Source organism: Amblyomma maculatum, chromosome 11 (genome assembly GCF_055883805.1).
Source record: "Amblyomma maculatum isolate TAMU_Amacu chromosome 11, ASM5588380v1, whole genome shotgun sequence".
Lineage (NCBI taxonomy): Eukaryota > Metazoa > Arthropoda > Arachnida > Ixodida > Ixodidae > Amblyomma > Amblyomma maculatum.
Genome location: NC_139354.1, coordinates 70,067,492 through 70,088,816, shown reverse-complemented (window position 1 = coordinate 70,088,816; position 21,325 = coordinate 70,067,492). Strand labels below are relative to the sequence as shown.

The 21,325-nt window shown below is 45.3% G+C and overlaps 1 protein-coding gene across 1 annotated transcript in view; it reads left to right on the top strand.

Annotated features, from left to right (window-relative positions):
• LOC146174114 (uncharacterized) overlaps positions 1–13,020 on the top strand; it is a 62,558-nt gene extending 49,538 nt beyond the window's left edge. Inside the window, exons 4-5 of the mRNA XM_084583378.1 lie at positions 8,576–8,665; positions 12,795–13,020. Coding sequence (XP_084439504.1) covers positions 8,576–8,665; positions 12,795–12,949 — 245 coding nt within the window. The 3' untranslated portion in view covers positions 12,950–13,020. The remainder of the gene's footprint in view (positions 1–8,575; positions 8,666–12,794) is intronic.
• The last annotated feature ends 8,305 nt before the right edge of the window (positions 13,021–21,325 follow it).

The window sequence follows — 21,325 nt, the reverse complement described above, 5'->3', positions numbered from 1 at the left end:
ACAAAAAAAAAGAAGATGCCCCCTCTATTGCTTGAACAGCGCGCATCTTGGCAATTGTCAGACAGTGATAAATATGAAAGGAGCATGTTTTAGCCCGCATGTCTCTTCGAGACATGAAACGAATCGGGGATGGACAAAGTATATATGAAACCTTTCGCGTAGCTATTTATAAATGAAAGATTAGTTTCTCTGTGTCCTATACACAAGAAATAATACATTGTATTGAAATTCCAGCTAAAATAAAAAATGGTGTCTCGCACTTGCGGCCACGTACCAAAAACAAGCGCGGGTTCCAGCGTCTTAAGCTGCGCCTTAAATTCATTTTTGCTGGTCAGACAGGTACTTCTAGGGAAGGATTCATCACGACCGGGTGCATCTCATAGACAACACTGCTGCATGACCGATCAAAATGTATTATACGTCAGAACATAAAACAGCCATAAACATTAAGTGCTCAAAGAACTCATGGCTGAACCTGGTCTCAGGGCTCGCGCCGACTTGCGACCATACTATACAACAGCCACCAGATAGTTCACATTCCCAATTCATGGATCACTGCCTTGTCGTGGCGGAGGGGCTTGCGAAACTCGATGAAGTCGTGAGCTCTGCTGTGTAGGGCCACCCAAGATAGACGGGTCACGGCAGAGAGTTCTGACAAAATGTGATTCACTGGAGAAGGTAATGGCAACCCACTCCAATATTTCCTGCCAAGAAAACCCTAAGGCCAGTCACAATACCAATAATGATATGGCGCCGGAAGATGAGCCCCCCAGGTTGGAAGGCGTCCCACATGTTACTGGGGATGAACAAAGGGCGATTCCTAGTAGCTCCAGGACAAAAGAAGCGGCTGGGCTAAAGTCAAAAGGACACTCAGTTGTGGATGTGTCGGGAAGCGACCGGAAAGTCCGATGTTGCAAGGAGATGTATCACATAGCAAGATGGAATGTAAGATCTATGACGCAAGGTAAACTGGATGTCGTCAAGCGAGAATTGGACAGATTGAACATTGATATCTTGGGTATCAGCGAGCTCAAGTGGACCGGAACTCCGGCGACCATTATGTCTTTTATTGTGGGCACGAATCCAAGAGAAGGAATGGGGTCGCTCTCATAGTAAACAGAAGAATGGGCAAAACAGTGCTAGGGTACAACCCCAAAAACGACCGAATGATTTCACTTCGGATCCGAGGTCACCCTTTCAACATAACAGTTATCGAAGTCTATGCACCGACCAGTACTGGTGAAGAAGCTGACATTGAGAGATTTTATGCGGACCTACAATGCCTTTTAGACCGCACCCCATCATCAGACGTCGTTTTTCTCATAGGAGACTGGAATGCTAAGGTAGGGAGTGAAGAAATATCCGGAATTACAGGCAAGTTCGGTCTTGGTGAGCCAAATGAAGCTGGGCAGAGGCTAGTAGAGTTTTGTCAAGAAAACAACCTTACCATAGCGAATACTCATTTTCAACAGCACAAGAGGCGCCTGTACACATGGACTTCACCGGACGGTCTGTACAGGAATCAGATCGATTATATTATTTGCCGGCAGAGATGAAGAAGCGCCATACAAGCAGTAAAAACAAGGCCTGGGGCCGATTGTGGCACCGATCATCAGCTTCTTGTTGCCAAGATTAAGCTTCGATTGAGGAAAACGCAGAAAACTTGAAGGCCTTTCAGGTATAATCTGGATCAAGTTCCATTAGAATATGCTGCGGAAGTGAAGAATCGATTTCAAGAATTAGATCTAGAAGGCAGAGTGCGAAAAGATGTGGACTAATGTTCGTGATATAATACAAGAAGTTGCTACTAAGGTAGTTCCAAAGCAAAAGAAGTGCAAGAAAGCAATCTCGTTACCTGAAGAGGCTTTGCAAATAGCTGAGGAAAGGAGGATGGCAAAAGGTATGGGGGAAAGAGAAAGATACAAGGTTCTCAATGCGGGTTTTCAGAAAATAGCAAGGAGAGATACGAATGCCTTCCTGAACATACATTGCCAAGCAGTTGAGGACAACAGCCAATTAAGGAACACAAGAGCTCTGTATAAGACAATCAAAGATATCAAAGGAAGCTTCTGTGCTAAGCTGGGCGCGATAAAGGACAAACGAGGCAAGGACCTCATTGAAGCCGGAGAGATAAAGAAGAGGTGGCAGGAATACACAGAACTGTACAAGAAGGACCGGAATGTGCAAACCCAACATAAGACGGTTGTGATCACTGACCTCGAGCCGGGTATCCTGAAGAGTGAAGTTGAATGGGCCTTAGCCAGCCTTGCTAAGAACAAAGCTAGCGGAATTGATGGCATTCCAGCTGAGTTGCTTCAAAACCTCAACCATGACGCTGTTAACATTCTGCATACATTATGTCAGAAGATTTGAACAACCCTGCAGTGGCCACAGGATTGGAGGAGGTCAGTTTACATCCCCATTCCAAAGAAAGGCAGTGCCAGAGATTGTTCCAACTACCGCACGATCGCGCTTATTTCGCATGCTAGCAAGGTGATGTTAAAAATCCTCCAAGGTAGGCTGCAGCAGTATGTTTATCGCGAGCTTCCGGATGTGCAAGTTGGGTTTCGCAAGGGCAGAGGAACTAGAGACCAAGTTGTCAACCTTCGCTGGATCATGGAAAAAGCAAGTGAGTTCCAGAAACCCATCTACTTCTGCTTTATTGATTATGCGAAAGCGTTTGACTGCGTAGATCACAGCAGATTGTGGCAAGCTCTCCAAGAGATGCGAGTTCCAATTCACCTCATCTGTCTCCTCAGGAACCTGTATGAAGGGCAAGAGGCCACAGTCAGAACTGGGCATGGTCTTACTGATTGGTTTCCGATTGAGAAAGGAGTGAGGAAAGGCTGCATACTGTCGCCCTGCCTATTTAACCTATATGCAGAGTGCATCATGAGGAAAGCCGGTCTGAACGAGTCTTCAGCTGGAGTGAATATTGCTAGAAAATGTATCAACAACCTTAGATATGCGGAAGATACCACTTTAATGGTCGAAAGTGAAGCGGAACGCAAGAGACTTCTGATGCGCGTACAAGAGAGTGAGAAGTTTGGGCTTAAACTGAACATTAAAAAGACAAAGATCATGGCATCTTGCCTTATCAAGTCCTGGAGCATCAAGGGACAAGAAGTGGAAGCTGTGACAGATTTTCTCTTCTTGGGCTACAAGATTACCTCGGAAGGAGACTGCAGCCATGAAATTAGGAGACGCCTGTTTCTGGGAAAGAGAGCAATGGTTACCCTTCACCGCCTAGTAAAGAGCACAGACATTAGTCTGCCAACCAAGATCCGTATAACTAGTCGTGCTATGGTCTTTCCAGTTGTGATGTATGGATGCGAGAGTTGGACTGTGAAAAAGGCTGACCGCCGAATAATTGACGCGTTTGCATTGTGGTGCTGGCGAAGACTCTTGAGAGTTCCTGGGACTGCCAGAAGATCAAATCAGTCAACATTGTCGACCATAAACCCTGACTGCTCATTGGAGGGTCAAATTCTAAAGTTGAAGCTCAGCTACTCTGGTCATCTGATGAGAAGAGAGGAGTCGCTGGAGAAAGATTTGATGTTGGGAAAGGTTGAGGGTCGCCGGAGAAGGGGTAGGCAGCGAACGCGATGGTTATATGGCATCCTCTAGTCACTGTAGATGAAGTTATGTGATGTTAGGAAGATAGTGAGAGACCGGAAAGCGTGGCGTGACATGATCAATAGGGTCACGAAGAGTCGGACACGACTGAACGTGTGAACTGAACTGAGTTCACATAGTGACAAATTTGAATAAAAAACGCGTAACATAGCCTCGGGAGCACCACACTGCACACTGGTCACTGTGTACGACACCCCAACTAACAAGGCGCTGTCACGTCCGGAGAATGCCCCAGTGGCTCAACGAATCGAAGCCCACTTCGTTGAGCAGTCGACATACTGCCCGCTCTCGCAATGTTGACACAGCGGTCTCCAGCTGTGCGTCTGCATTATTCTGGTCCAAGTGACCGCACGGTACACATACGGTGGCCTTACCACCAGCGCACCATCATGACGGCGTTGACTTCGTTACTCAACAATAGCTCGCGTCGTCTAACCAGTCTATCCACCAGCCTAAGCGCAAGCACTTGAGCCACTCTCCGGATGCAGGGCACATCAAGACCTCATCTGCTTTTGGAAGGTGTAGGTGATGATGGGCAACTGGCGATGTCCCGCCGGCCCATGCAAAGTCTCAATGATAAACGCAAGTCGGATTGCTATACTGCGCGGGGTTGCTGCGAGAGATTACGCCTAAAATTCGGACACGCGCCCTATGAGTCTCATCGACATCGATCTTTGTGCTGAACTTGGGATTGAACTGCGTACCTTCTGAACAGACACGTGTTGTCCGCGCAAGACCTTCGTTCCACTCTCGGGGAAAACGCCGCTTTTGTTCATGCTTCACGCCCAGCGTCCGCACGGTGCCAACGAACTTCTCTGCCGCCGCTAACGGGCCCAAGAACTGACCGCAAAGCAACGCTTCGCTTTCAATTGTACCAAACTGCGCTCTCAATACAGCTGCATATGCTGAACAAAAATGCTCAGAAAAGCAATTAGGCTGTCATGTTTGGGCACGTAAAGAGAAATGTGATCCGCATATGTGGAGGAGAAAACTGCTTCCTGTCCAACAACAGGGAAAACTCGAGTTCGCTTGTCCGCTGTATAGCTACGGAGCAGTGGCTCGAGTGCCACTGGGAAGGTGGCAGGTGAAAGCGGGATACCCTGGGTACTCCCGTCCAACCGGAAAAGAGCGAGCAACGCAGCCATTCAGTTAAGGCTTGGTACTAAGCCATGTTGTAAGCCATGGTGTTCAGGAGCTCAAAAATCATGTTACTGGCAAACAAACAGTGGAGCATAGCAAAAGCCATTCTCGACGCTTTTGAAAGCCTTCTCCTGGTCTGAGGCAACAAAGCTCTGGTGAACGGTTTGGTGCATGCGTACTCTAACACTTCCCTGTTCAGTGTCAGTGTAGCGAACACCGACCATCCGCGCATAGCAGAGAACTCGTATCGACGAACGCACTCTTGCAGATAGCCTCGCTACCTCCTGGCCAGTAATGCGGCGAAGAGTTTGTAACTGGTGTTAAGCTAGGTGACCGGTCACCACGACGAGAGTCTTGACAGTGCTATGCCCTGCTTCGGAATTAAGAACGATGACCTCACACTGAGCAGGGATGGTTTGGCTCAGCTTTCGAGGAAACAATTAATATCCCAAACAGCAGAGGATAAAGCATTAAAAAAAAAGGATGTAATAAAAGTCGGCGTCTGGGCCTTCTGGATCTCTGCGATTGGATGGTTCAGTGGCGCCGGCAGCAACATGCACATTGTTTTAAGTTTTTGGCCCCATGAATGCAGCGCATGCGTCTTCGGGGTGCTGTGGAATGACCTTGAATAACGACCTGACAGCTTCCTGAAAGCCCTACTCTGGCTTGAGATTCTGCGAAGAGAGATTTACGAAATGCTGACTCGAAATCTCTCATTGTCAGCGGGAGCTAAAAACAAGGTTCAGCCCGCTACCACGACTCTCTCCACGCATTGTCGCCTGTCACTTTGCTGGGTCATAGCCCGATCGTGGCCTAGATTACCGGCATGTTCAAGAAGCAAATGATGCTCTCGCCCATAATGAACTGTACGAGTTGTCCTCGACAAAATGGTAATGACGCGACCGCAACTAAACCTTCATCCTATAAATATGCATGCGACGCGGAACATCGTTCAGCGCGGCCTTAAAGCAGAATTGGCACGTCTTCCCCGCACGCACAAGAATGTCACTCCAGGTTCTTTTGGCGCACCTCAGGAAGAGAGTTATGCCATTAACACTAGCCACAGATGAGGACAACCATTAGCGTGTACAGGTGAAGCATTCCGCATTACTGGCACAGGGGAATCAATCTGGCTGTTTGCCCGGCCAGGCAACGTGTTCTTCGTAGCGTAAGTACCTCTGACAAGTTATCACTAATTTTAACGTCGGATGGAAATGACAGTAACCTACACTGTAGAAAGGCTTGTGCCAAAGCAGAGGGAGAGTTAACGGTTCGCGCTTTCGCCCTGCAATGGCTTTGCTACGAAGTCAACTCCATAAGGACCGACCTTACCAAGCTCGTAAGGCGGGCAATTTTAAGTCCCCTTCCCAGCGCCCTGCTGTCGCGCTGTGTGTCAAACATAATCAAACATCACGAGTAAAAGATGAGGCAAGTTGTCAAATAAAATGCAGGGCGATAAGAAGGAATAACTCGTTGCTGAACCCGCGCGTGCTTGGCGTGCATACAATAAGCAAACTAGTCCAGCGACTAAATCGAAATACATTTCCATAATCCAGCGCTCGACACGTAGCGCCGAATTTGGCCCCGACACCCCACCTGGAACACATGCGTGCTCCTTCAGTACTTGAGTGTTAATCATCATCGAGGAAGATGGGTGTGAACGCGTCCTTTTGAAATTCACCAGCCGCGTCCTGTTTCGGTTGTAGTCCCTGGACTAGAAGGCCGCCTCTGAGCCTGAGCGGATCTTATATGAGGAGAGCGCCGTGGGAGTCCCGTCATTAGGGCACATAAGCAGATGAGAGACAAGGTGTGTGCTCCTCTGCTACAGTAGAACCTCCTTGCGGCCGAAACGCAGAACGCCTTTCGCAACCTTTCTGGTCTCCTGCGACAAGGGGACACGGCGGCCACGACAGACTAGATGATTCAGGTATGGCAGGTACACCGACTCCGACAACCTCGTTACATATAACTGCGGGTGTCCGCGGAAATGCTTTCGTCACGGTAAAGATGAAACACTGCATTTGAAGGGTCTAGCCTGGCGACGGTCGCTGCATGACGAGCCCAAAGCCCAATCAATCACGATAAGGATGTGGCGCTGAACAATAAACACAACCTACGAGGACGCCGTAGGCAATGTCGGGGGTTCACTTGTCAGCTTGAAGGAATACGTTTAATGATGTGGAAATTTTGGCTTGTTTGTTCATACTTTCAAACCGTAGCGCACACAAGGCCAGCGACTGAGAACGAGCGCTGTGTGTGTCCTCTCTCTGTCTCTCGTCGTGTTTGCGCTACTTCTTGGAATACGTTTAACTGCTACCTTTTCAACCGTAAATATCGGTCAAGGTTCCATGAGGAAGTCTACAGAGCGTCCATAGGTGCGCTAACGACTGCCAGAAGACATTAGAAAAATATTGTGCTGTTATACATATTACTTCAAAATATTGTGAAAGGAAGCACTGCTTACTGCGACTGATTTCTTTATTTAGTACCTGCAATAGCACTATTACAAAGCCAGAAAATTGTTCATCTTGTAGAGATTCTAGTGCGTGTGCTGCCGCCAAAAATTGGAGTGGCCTCGCCAGATAACGCCAGTTGTCAACATCGTATTGCTCTGACCTGTACTCTAGACACCGATCACGGAGGGCGCTACGCTCCCACATGTTTTTGGTGTCTCCTACAATGTGGTTCCTCTCCAACCACGTCTGCAACGAATGTCACGCCGCTTGAATGGCGGACGACATATTGGTTTCATTGTGCTATTGTGGGGTTTAAGATGGAGTAGCGAATCAGGCAGTGAGAGACGACATAGTGGAGGGCACCGAAAATTTCGACATTAGCTTCATTAACATACACTGAGATCGCTAAACAAAAGTGTCTTGTTAGTATTTGCCTTACAATATAGTGCCTAAGCCCTATAATAGTGGTTACAGTTTCGGAGCCGATAAAGAGGAGGCTCGCCGCGTGGTGGAGTGCAGTTTGCCTGTTGTGATTAAAGCTCAGCCATGTGTGCGTGTCTGTACGTGCATGGATGGATGGCTTTTTTAGTGTACTTCCTATGTTGCGTCTTTCCTGCTATTGTTGTTTTGCAGCTGGGACAGCAACCGGGTGTCCACCCGTTACAAAGGCATTCGCCAAGACATCAGCACCGCCAAACACCTGGTTTTTACGACCAATGAGCGCTTGTAGACCGTCTGGGAGAAATTCTTTTCTGTCTATTCTAAGCTAACCCGGCGCTCGCGCCTAAAGGCCTTTTTATGTTTTGGATATTTTACTCACCAACTGTCAGGAGTGTTGCTAAGAAACTATATCCTCACACAACAGCGTCGTATTCAGTGCAACCTTCCACAAGTAGTGCTGCCGATTGCCAAGAAAGCTATCGCCGGGAACGTGATTGCCATTGTCAGTGACAACACATTTGTAAGCACGCATGCCTTCTTGCAGTTGAATAATCTGTAAATAGCACATTAGAGCAGTATTTTCTTTTAAATAAATTTCTAGAGCAAGCCAATATGTGATAAAACATAGAACGGTTTACTTCGCTTTAGGTAAATTCTCCTTGCTTCAAACAGGTCTCTGCTCTAAACTTAACAGGGGAGGCAAGAATTTAAATGTTTTCCCTGCTCTTATGCACTTCCTTGTAACCATAAAAGATGTTATTTGGCGTACAATATTTCCATAGGCGACATTTAAATTCTAGCCTATTATATTCCTTCAATCTGGCGGCAGACCTAAAGTGCCACAATTGTTAGTAGAACAATTTCTCAAGAACAATTTTTTTTTCTGAATTTGCTTTTCTCAGGGGGTCAAGTTGCAGCATTCAAGTTGATGTACGCTGACAAACGACACGGCTGCTTCATTTTAGTTTCTCGTCGTGGAAGAAGGGGAAGAGGTAAGCAAGTACTAGAATAGTAGTTTGGCGCGATGAATACTTAAAGGAAAATGCGCTAATATTGAATTAAATTTAAGCGCAGACACAGTGTTTGAGTAACGAATACGGAAAACAAATTTTACTCCTAGGAAATTTAAAATGGAACCAATGTGAGGGAATTGAAAATGGGAAACGCCTGCTCGTAGCCTTCCTTTCGCCTCAAATGCAGAAAAGATACGTTAAATACACCAATAAAGAAGGTAATTATGCCAATAAAAAGCAAGTATGAAAAGAACTTGCACTTTTAAAGGCTATGTTTTACTCAGTTAATAATGCTTCGGGTATTTTTGTAAGGAGACATCCTCTAATATGACGCATTGTTAATATTAAAGGAAGGCGGCCGCAAATTTCAAAGTTAGTCAATTTTAGGAGCGTTCGGCCAAAGCGCGCACTATCTGGAGAGGTGAAAGAGGCGGGTAGTCAAGGCCGCCTGTTCGATATATTCACACAGGCTCCTGTGTGCTCGCTCGCGGACGCGCGCACTACCGGTGACCCCAGGAGCACAGCTACGCAGTCTGGAATTACCTCCTTCGCACTGTAAGCCGCAAGCAACTCACGTCGCGGTTCGGCTGACGTGGCGCAGTGCAGTAGAAGATGTTCGAGAGGTTCTACCGCACCACAGCCGTCACACGAGTCACTGGTGGCAAGTCCGTGGCGCATCCGTCGTTTCCCAGGCCACACACATCCAATGCGTTCACAGAGGATCATTACGTTTTGCAGCCGGGTCAGCGAGCGGCCCCTGACAGTGTGCATGCGCTCACCTGTTGCGATGCGTTGGTCGGGATGCTGCATCCGGAGATGGTCGTCGATTACCGCACGCACCTCCTTCAAAGCGAATTGCTCGTCGCTATGAGTCGTTCATGTGCTGTGGTAGCGAGCTCGTCGACACGCATGAGTTCAGTATCATGTCATTCGGTTTGTGCAACGCTTCAGCCACTTTGGAGAGCATGATGGACAACGTCCTACGGGGCTAAAATGGCAGATAATTCTCTGCTACGTAGACGACGTCGTCATCTTCTCGAAGAACTTTCCATCCCCTCTTCTTTGCCTCAAGAGTGTTCTTCGAGGTCTGTCCAATGCAGGTCTGCCGCTCAATTTAAAAACTGTCGGTTTAGTGCTCGACAAATAACATTACTAGGCCACGTTGTGTCCAAAGACGGTGTTTTGGCCAACCCTGCTAAGCTTCGTGTAGTGACGGAATTTCTCAGACCTCGCTGAATGAAAAAAACTGCAGAGCTTCATACGACTTTGTTCCTACTTCCACCGCTTTGTCCGAAACTTTGCCGATATTTTTGTCCCTGTGACCCAGTTCCTTACTGGGAGCCCGAACTTGTCTGCCTAGGTACCTGCATGCAATGAAGCTTTTAGCACGCTCCGCCGTCCCCTCACGTCCCCTTCATTACTGTGTGATTTTCACCCTTGCACTCCAACTGAATTGTACATAGACGCAGGCGGCATCGGAAACGGTGCCGTTTTCGCTCAACAAAAACCTGGTTTCCCCAAGTAAGATGCTGCTTACGCGAGTCGAGCACTGACAAAAGCAGAAACTAACAATTCAGTCACCGAAAAGAACTTTTTGGCGATTACTTGGGACAACACTAAATTTCGCCCTTACTTATACGAACAGCCATTCGATGTCATCACTGATCACTATGCTGTCTGCTAACGGTCGTCTCTGAAAGATCCTTAAAGTTGCCTCGCTCGCTGGGCTTTCCGTTTACAGGTCACGATATTCGGGTGTATTATCGCTCTGATCGCATGCATTCCAACACAGATCCTTTCTCCCGCTCCCCTGTGTCCTCTGATCATGAACCACCCTCTGTCACCGGCCTCACTCCCTTTTCCTTTAAAACCATAAAGATGGCACATGAGCATAGCAAGGATCCCTGCATTAATTCCATAGTGGACATTCAGGCCAACCAGTTACTGTGCCCTCTCTCTCAAGCACTCCGACGTCAACCACATCCCTTTGTTTTGCGCGAAAACATTCTCTATCGCCGAAACTATCTTCCCGACGTCAAATGTTCACTCGTAATCCCTGGCATCTCTGCTCCGTCATTTGCGCCAGATATTACGGCGATCCACAGTGCGGCTACGCTGGATTTCTGGAAACGTTTACTCGTCCGCACCATCGCTACTATTGGCAAGGCACGCTTGGTTTTGTTTACCAGTACGTACGCTCTTGCATCGACTGTTAGCGCCGCAAGAAAACACCACACACTTCAGCTCCTCTGCAGTCTCTACTGTGCCCAGAACGACCTTTCAGACCTGTTGTAATTTACCTTTACGGGCCTCGTTCCTGCTCTTCAGAAGGAAATCGGTGGATTATTGTTGACATCGACCATCTTCCCGATATGTAGAAACTGCTGGTTTAACAGTTGCGACCGCTCATGACGTTGCTGGTTTCATACATCAGATTATCATACTACGTACGTCACGGTTCCCCCAGGAATTGCTCCGTGATCGTGGTCGCGTGTTTTTATCAGACGTCGTTGAAGCCTTTCTTCACAAATGTTATGGCTCACAGCACAAGGTTGTCCTACCATGCACAAACGGAATGGTTGAGCGCTTTAACCACACCTTTGGGGACATAATGACAATGTATGTATCTTCAAGCCACTCGAACTGGGACAGTGTACTTCCATTTATCACCTATGCTTATATTTCTGCCACGCCAACGACTTCCGGATCTCCCTTTATTTCCTTCTTTACCGCCGAGAACCTTCTTGTACGATGAACACTATCCTCCCCTACCGCCCCAACGCCTCTGAAATGATCCCCATTTCTGACGCCGCTGCCTATGCGAAGAGTGCCGTCAGATCGCCCATTAGCTCACAGTTCGCCACCAGCACCACCAGAAAGACAACCGCTCCGCTTCTGCATGTCTACCGCCTGCTTATCATCAAGACTCCTTGGTGCGACTATGGGTTTCCTCTTGAAGCTCATGCCAGTCGAACAATCTTCTTAGTAGATATCAGGGCCCTTATCGTGTACTTCAAACTTCACCCGTTGATTATCTTGTCGAGCCTCTCACGCCTCCCACGGATCTCCGTCGAAGAGGACGTGAACTCGTCCTCATCGATCTCCTTAAAAGCTACTACGACCCCGCGATCGTGTCTTCGCCTTAAGCCGGCAGGATGGCGTCTTTTCACGCGAGGTATTGTAGGACGGACAGTTGTATTTGCGAAAAGAGGAAAACGCTAAGATGAAGACGACAAAGTGGCGAAGACGAAGAAGCTCTCCCGCTCATATAAATGCCTGCTTTGGCAGCAGCAACGCGTCAGTAAAACTTGTACTGCGAATTGCTTAATACGCTTCATTATAAAATATATAATAATGATATAACAATAAATATTATAAGAAAATGGGTAATGAGAAGTGCACATATGGTTTGGTTTGGTTTGTGGGGTTTAAAGCGACTCAGGCTATGAGAGACGCCGTAGTGGAGGACTCCGGAAATTCAGACCACCGGGGGTTCTTTAACGTGCACTGACATCGCACAACACACGGGCACCTTGCTTTTCGCCTCCATCGAAAAGCGGCCGCCGAGGCCGGGATTCGATCCCGCGTCCTTGGGAACAGTAGTCGAGTGCCGTAACCACTGCGCCACCCCGGCGGGGGAGAAGTGCACATATGTTGGTTGAGTGTATGTTAAGTTCACTGCTAACCTTATAGAGGTTTAGCAAACACAACCGCCTGCATCTTGAGAGCGGCAGTGAATACGGCCATCAGAATTTATAAGTCAGTATGACTTACAAATATGATTTCTGTCGGGACATCATTTGCACTGATAAGTTGGTATGGCCTCCGACAGAAATAACCATGTGCATGAACCCAATGTGGTCGACATTGAGCAAAAGCTTTTTGTTATTAATGGCCTATATCATATGTGGCGCTTAGGAATGTCAAATGCAATATAAGATAATAATGAAAACTCATTCCGGCACAGTACGGACATTTATCGCATGATGGAGGTTCCTGGTTGATAAAATATTTGCGCAGACATTGAACATGACCAAAATATTTGAATGTATGCACACCTTGTATGCAGTCATCCAAAATGTTGATTTTTTTTTTCTTTCCGTCATAGCTTGCCGGCTACTCCAGACAAGTAGAACAGTGAATCTACCAGTTCCTGAAGGATGCAGTCAAGTGTATGCACAGAATTGCCCGCGAGATATTGACGAAATCTACTACCCCATTTGCGGGGCACGCCTTCCGAAAATTGTGGAATGGGACCAATAATCTTTCGATATACAACTTGGTACTCAACGCTTCTCAGCAAATATATCTCGTCAGAATAAATCATTCATGTCCTTAGACTCAAGGCCTCCCACCATGCGGTGAGGGGAAATACAAACGCACCTGTGCGGTCCGCACGGGCGTCCAGCGTGTCAGAAGACGCGATGGACACAAGCCAAGGCAGTCCTGTGCCGTCGACGTCAGACGGACGGCACAGCTCCTTGGATAGACAAAAACGAGAAAAGCCCCGAATCAGAGGGCCTGAAAACAAAACTTAACTTGCTCTACTCATTTAATACAAAATGGCTTTCTTACAATGGAACTGCAGAGGACTTTTAACTAATATAAATGACATAAAACACTTATTGGCCACTCACTCACCACTAGCCTTGTGTTTGCAAGAGACAAATTTAGGTCCCAAACATAAGAACATACTCAAAAACTATACAGTCTTCCGTCGCGACCGAGAGCAAGCTCTCAGGCTCTCAGGTGGCGTTGCCATAGTAGTAAAAAATGGAATAGCAGTTCGAGAATACAAACTAAAAACTAAGTTTGAAGCTATAGCGGTAACCTTACAGGCTTTTAAAACTATAACTGTGTGCTGCATATACTTAGAGCCGCACCTTAAATTTAGTAGTTATGAATTAGAAGACCTTTTAAAGCAGCTTCCAGAGCCATTTTTAATAGTAGGAGATTTTAATGCACATTCCATCCTTTGGGGCAGTAGAAAAACAGATACGAGAGGCGAAATCATCGAGGATTGTATACTATGTAATAATATCTGTCTTCTTAACACCGGAAAACCAACCTACTGTTCATCTAGTTCAGGCAAAATGAGCTGTATTGATTTATCCCTCAGCTCACCATCAATTTTTACAGATTTTAAATGGGACGTTTTAGATAATCCACACGGAAGTGATCACTTACCTATACTAATCAGCTTAACATCTTCACCACAAATCATCCCATCCAAGCCGCGACGCTGGAAGCTGCATTTAGCCGATTGGGCACTGTTCCGAGAGAAGGCCAGCCTAGAAAAAATTACTCTAGATAAATATAATATAGATGAACTAAACGATGCTTACACAAATTGTATCCTTACTGCAGCACATATAGCAATTCCTCAGTCCTCAGGAGTGGTGAAACAAAATCACAAAACCTGGTATTCAAAAGAATGTAAACAAGCAAAAAAAGAACAAAACAAAGCATGGGGAATTTTTCGCAGATACCCAACACAGGACAATTTCGTCAAGTTTAAAAAAGCAAGAGCAAAAGCCCGCTACATCCGCCGCCACGCCGAAAAAGCCTCCTGGCAAAACTATGTAACTTCTATAAATAGCTCAACAACAACAAAACAAATGTGGGAACAGGTTAGAAAGCTAAATGGCAGCTACTCTCCATTTACCATTCCCCTTCTAACAGCCCCCGGAGTACAGACAAGAACAGAACAGGCCGACATTTTAGGTGAATACTTTTCTGAAGTTTCCAGTTCATCACACTACACTCAAACATTCCTAAAACACAAAAACACAGCAGAGAAACAAAAACTCCCTACAAGTAGTGGTACAAAAGAACCCTATAATAGCTTAATTACACTACAAGAAATAAAAAATGTCCTAGCTGCCGGTAAAAAAACTGCACCTGGTCCTGACCAAATTCACTACAAAATGCTCGCCCACTTATCCGAACCTGCCATAGAGGCACTATTAAACTTTTTTAACAAAATATGGGTCCTAGGAAAATTGCCAGAGGCGTGGAAAAAAGCGTTTGTCATACCATTTTTAAAACCCGGAAAGGAGCCGACATCTCCTGGTAGTTATAGGCCCATTGCTCTCACCAGCTGTTTAGCAAAATCATTTGAAAGTGTTTTAAACATCAGACTAACTTTTGTTTTAGAATCTCATCAACTTTTAAACATTCATCAGTGCGGTTTTAAAAAAGGATGCTCAACAACTGACCATCTCGTACGTCTTGAAAACACTATCAGAGAGGCTTTTATACACCGACAGCATTGCCTTGCCGTTTTCTTTGACCCTGAGAAAGCATATGATACGGCTTGGAGGTATGGGATATTGCGCGACCTAGCAGATCTAGGCATATGTGGCAGAATGCTAAAGGTTTTAAGTGACTTTTTGTCAAATCGGTCGTTTCAAGTACGTCTTGGGACCACTTTATCAAGAACCTTCCTGCAGGAGAATGGTGTGCCCCAAGGGTGCATTTTAAGCACCACACTTTTCGTAGTAAAAATGAATTCGACTAGTAAAGTAATACCAAATTCCATAATGTATTCACTCTATGTGGACGACCTTCAAATAGCCTACACGTCATGCAACATGTCCACATGTGAGAGACAGATCCAATTAACAATAAATAAGCTAACAAAATGGGCCAGTGAAAATGGGTTTAAATTTTCTCCGCAGAAAACATTGGCAGTTATGTTCTCGCTCAAACGAGGCATACAGCCCAATCCTACCTTACACCTAAATGAAATCAAATTGCCCATAAACAATAACCATAAATTCTTGGGCATTACTTTTGACAAAAAACTCACTTTTCTCCCTCACATACAAGCACTAAAGAAGAAAGCCTCCAAATCCCTAAACATCCTAAAAGTCCTTTCACGCAAACATTGGGGATCTGATAGGGCATGCCTTTTGCATATATATCGCTCCGTTGTGCGCTCCTCCTTGGACTATGGAAGCATAGTTTATGGATCAGCTAGGCAATCATATTTAAAGAAATTAGACCCAGTGCATAACTTAGGCCTCCGCCTTGCTTGTGGTGCATACAGAACGTCTCCTGTGCATAGCCTCTATGTTGAAACTAACGAGCCTTCTCTGAAAGATAGACGAGCTTTACTTACATGCGCATATGTCCTCAAAATAAGGACACGGAAAAAACACATCTGTTACCCGATTGTCACAACTTGCCCCTCCCGAACAATATTCTCAAATAAGCCTCAGACAACAAGACCATTGATAATGCGATTTGAAGACATTTGCCGTGAGCTCCATATTCTGGACACCTTGCCTGATGTCGCTCAAGAAAATAGGCCCCTGGCCCCATGGTACAACTTTCCAACAGTCTGTGACCTCACTCTTACACAGTTCAAAAAGAGCGAAACTCCTACAGAACATATATTACAAGAATATCACGCACTAAAAGAGAAATACAGCAAATGCACAGAGTTTTACACAGACGGATCAAAAACTGCCTTCTATGGGGGCTGCGCTGTAGTGGATCGGAACTCCGAAAAAATTATTCGACTTCCTCAATGTGCATCAGTATTTGCAGCCGAGTGTTATGCTGTCCGGGTAGCTGTAGCAAAAATTGTGTACGAGGGTACTGAGAACAGTGTTATCTATACAGATTCACTGAGTGTGCTCACAGCTCTAAACTCCAGAAATGCAGTCATGCCATTACTCGGTAACATAATACACGGTGTAATAAAGATATCAGCCCAAGGACATAACATAATATTCTGTTGGGTTCCAAGCCACATGGGCATTGAAGGAAATGAGAGAGCGGACGCGTGTGCTGCTCAAGCAGGCGGGAAAGAAATAGAGAAAGTAAACATACCTTATAAGGATTGCATAAAGTTAATTAAACGAAAACAAAAGGATATATGGCAGTCTATATGGAATAACCAGGAAAGTAATAAATTGCACCTCGTAAAGCCTATAATAGAAGAATGGGAAACAAGCACTCATCAGGAACGCTTCATGGAGGTTACAGTATGCCGTCTGCGTATCGGGCACACACATCTCACACATAATTTTCTACTAATGAAACAAGATAAGCCTACGTGTGGAGAATGCGGAGAAGTACTCACAGTCAACCACATCCTGATTGCATGCCCAAAACTAGAGACACTACGGAGAAAGCATTTCACTATTTTTTATGATCATGCCATCCCTTTCCATCCCAAATTACTTTTAGGAGAAAGAGCAATAATAAACTTAACATGTGTTCTTAGTTTTTTAAAAGAAGCAGACGTTCTGAATAAACTGTAAACTTAAACGAACCTTCTTCCCCTTTTCAAATAAGAACAGATTTTAACCTTGCTCTTGGCGCATGATAGCCTCAGTTGCTTATGCGCCATAAAACCCCAATACAATACAATACAATTCATGTCCTTAGAGTTATCCTCTGCACAAAAATTATATGCCATTTTAAAGTGCCCATCTCATTACATATGTACATTACTGAGTCAACTAATGAAATCTTGCTCGAAAATAAACCCTGCCACTACAGTCCTGCGGACCAAAATGATGGTAAAACTAAAATAGTTCCAATCTAATGGTTTATAACAAGATTCATTTTTTAGTGCTGCATGATGATGAATTGATTTTATTGGAGTAAGGGCATGTTGGGGCCGACGAGCGCCAAACATAAGGCAAAAGGTAAGCACAGGTTCAAAAATGTGCTCTATGTGATGTTTGATGTGATTAACACAATTGTGTATAAGGTCCAAATGTTCAATGGCGGTGTATAATATCTACACACTCTGGTTCATATGACATAAACATTTACTCGCTATATATATTAGGCTGCCAAAATTAAAATGGTGAATTTACAAGCTTCAACAAGCTGAGAAATCTCAATAACATTTCTTTTCAAGCAAAAGCCGGGCACCTGATGCTGCAATCAAAGAAAGCTCAGCCACTAGGAAAGAGCAACGGGCTGCAGTACAGGACAGTGGTATATAGGGCATAAAATAATGTACAGTAGGCTGCAAAAAGTAAAAGACATTTACATGTTTGAAAAGGCTTAATACGAAATTGCGTACAAAATATCTACTTTGAATACAAAATTTAAAACCTCTTACTAAGAAGAACATAGGTTTGCCACGTAGAAAGATGGATTGATGTGTTTATTTTGGTAGTATGGAAAATGACGCCTGATTTCCTGTGAAATCCTCGGGTATGTAATTAAAACATAAATCATCGTAATTCGGTCACCGCATCTCGAGCAGTGTGGTGCTGTAAAACTTGTTAAAAGATATGAATGTGGTGAAAATGTTTGACCTATGATCCGCGCGCATAGAGCTAGTTCTTCAAATCTAATTCGTTTGTAGTGTACCCACCTATTTTTGGCTTTATTTTATATAAACTATTTTTGATTGCTCTGTCCCATTCAGTCACAGCAGTAATTAAATTACAGCAGTGAAAATACCTTATTGTAATTACTTTTCCTTGTAATTTGTAATGAATGAACTACATTGTTGGCTTGGTAATTTAGTGATGTAATGAATTACTTTTTGGTAGTTTTTTCCCAGCAAAAGTAAAAAATTCATTTCGAAATTACTTTTACTAAAGTGCGCCACTACTCCTTCAATAAACAACAAAGTAGTGTGCCACGAATGAAGGAACAATGTGCGGCAATCTAAAGCCTGCGTAACAGATCGTAAAAAGAAGACAGAACTGAGCAGCACTGTGCGTCTGAGACCTCCTGTGTAGAAGGGTCTCTTAGTGCGGCTATACCATGGCAACCATTTATTTATTTATGTATTTCAGATATTTCAAAGGCCCTTGGGTGAGTGCTTTACATGAGACGTGGGCAAACAACCTGGTGTTAATAAAATAATGTCTCTATGGCTTTCTTGAAATGTTCCGGGCTTGTATGAAGGATGGTACTTGTGGGAAGATTGTTCTAGTCAAGAGCTGTTCGAAGAAAGGAGTGAAGATGGTGGCGGTGCAAGCAGGTGGAGAGTAAACGGTCTTACGGTGGCTTTTTCGGGCTGAAGAACGATAAGCAGGCTGAATAAGACAGTTATAAGGAAAATTGTGAAGCATTTTATAGTATAAACATTCTCCAAGCAGCAGGCGTCAAGGGAATTCCGAAGGGACAGATGGTGCAAGAAGGCCGGAGTTTTAAAACTAGTTGGTAGCGCGGTGCTGTGGCACTCCCAGTTCCGCCGGCTAGGGCACAGTGGTGCCTGGTGACCCTTGTCACTGAGGGACTATGGAGGGTTGGCGCGGGGGAAGACAGGCGAAAGGGCCCTGGATTGAGTGTTGCTGACTGCAAGGCGCCGACGTCGACTCTTGGGACTGCGGAAGCAATAAATAACCTAGCTTCTTCGGGACCTTCAAAAAGCGGAGACAGCTCCGGGCCAATAAGACGATGTGTTAAGCGCCTATTTCAAGACTCTTCAACCATGTTTCTGCTTTTGTTGTTTTTTGCGGTTGTTTTATTTTTGTAATGACAATCGCTGTAGGAAAGAGGGAAGTGTCGAGTGGCTCTCTGGGACGTAATTCGCGGAACACGAAAGAACGTGTGAGCTTCGCGTCTGCGAGAACACGTTAATGGCTTGTTTATTAGGTTTATTTAGTGTTTGCATGAATGAAAACTAGAAAGCAATTCAATTACTTAGTAAAAGTAATTGTATTGTAATTTGATTACTTTTGGAGCAGGAATGAGTAACGTAATTAAATTACTTTTCTCCTAATTTAGCAAATAACTAGTAATTATTTTTACTTCCTTTTCAAAATTATTTTCCTATGTATGGTCCCATTCTTCTTGCCGTTGTCGAATCAGTGTTCTAACTCTGTGGTTTAAAGTCTTTATATGATACGTAGTCAACGTTTGTAGCATTTCGGATAACAGCAGACACATCAAGCCAATGAGGTGATGTGACCTGGAAAATAATGGAGTGTAATGTTTCTATATTACATTGAGCTGACAGCGATGTAATGGTTGCTTAGCGTAATTTCTGAGTAGACATAAAGTAGTTAGACAGACTTCAAGACATAGGGCTTGTGCCATTTCCAAGCGGAGCGGGAAGTTAAAACACCAAGGAAGATTGTATAGATGACAGTTGTACTAGAGATGGGCAACGCGGCTCACTTTTTTAGTGAGCGGCTCGGAGCGGCTCCGTTCACTAAAGTAAGCCGGCTCACTTGAACGACTCACTGGCTCACTCAGGAGGGGCCGAAGCTTATATATATATATATATATATATATATATATATATATATATATATATATATATATATATATATATATATATATATATATATATATATATATATATATATATATATATATATATATATATGCGTATGTACAGGTGAAAGCGGTGAAAGGTCTGGCATCGCACTCACCCATCGCACCCGGCAAGGAAGCGACCATCCTGGTCGCTGCTTAGATGGAAGCGGGTCGGCGAGTGTACAGCTTCATGCGCGCAACATGAAAAACTGAGCGCCGAAGCCTATCGGCTACGGCATGCGATGTCCCAACGCGGTAGTTTACGGGAGATGTTTGCTGTAGCACGTTGTAAGGACCGATATAGTGATGGAGGAATTTCTCGCAGAATCCAGGCGTGCGGGTCGGCGTCCAGAGTAGCACTTCATCACCGGTTGAGAAGAGGCAGTGCGGTGGTGCTGGTCATAGCGGTGCTTCCGTTCTTCCTAGGCGTTTTCAGTGTTGCGGCGAGCAATTTGCCGGTAATGGACCATACGTGTAGAAAACTAGTCGCCAAACTATGCAGAGGGGGAGGCAGGAGTAGAGAAGAAGGTGGTGCTCAATAGAGTTGTTGGTTTAGGACCTTAAACTAAGAAGAATGGAATGGGCTGTAGAGAGTTGTGCGTTGAATGGCGGAATTATAGGCATAGGTAACAAAAGGCAAAATGGTGTCTCAGTTCTTATGGTCAGGACTGACGTACACGAGTATCATGTCGGACAAGGTACGGTGAAAGCGTTCGATGAGGGCATTTGTCTGAGGATGATAACCAGAAGATATTTTGTGACGGTGTTGGCAGCATGGAGGAATTCCGCCAAGACTTGGGAAAGAAATGTCTTCCCATGGTCTCTAATTAAGATAAGGGGAGCACCATGACGCAAGACGATCGCTCGCAGGTAAACCTCGGCTACTTCAGAAGCGGCACTGAAGCAAAGAGGGACTGTTTCAGAGTAGCGCATCAGATGGTCAATGGCGGTAACAACCCATCGATGACCGGCAGCGGTGAGAGGTGGGGGGCCGAATAAGTCAATGGCGACAGTATTGAAAAGCACGGATGGGCAAGGAAGAGGTTGCAGTGGGCTGGCAGGAAGGGATGTTGACCGCTTACAGTGTTGTCAAGGCGCACATGATGATATGTATTTGGCGACGCTGGTAGAAAGTCCGGTTCAAAAGTAGCGGTTTTTTACACAATCGTACGTCTTGTGGTGTCCTAAATGACAGGCAGTGGCATCGTCATGGTAAGCTTCCAACACTCGATGATGGAGAGAGCGAGAAACAACGGGAACTCACTAGTGGCCAGTCATGTGGTATACAAAGCGGTAAAGGCGAAGCTCCGGAAAAGGCGAAACTGACGACGCAGGCGATTGTTGGGTGCTGGTGATTGACCACGAAGGCGAGCGATAATTGTGCTGCAGGAA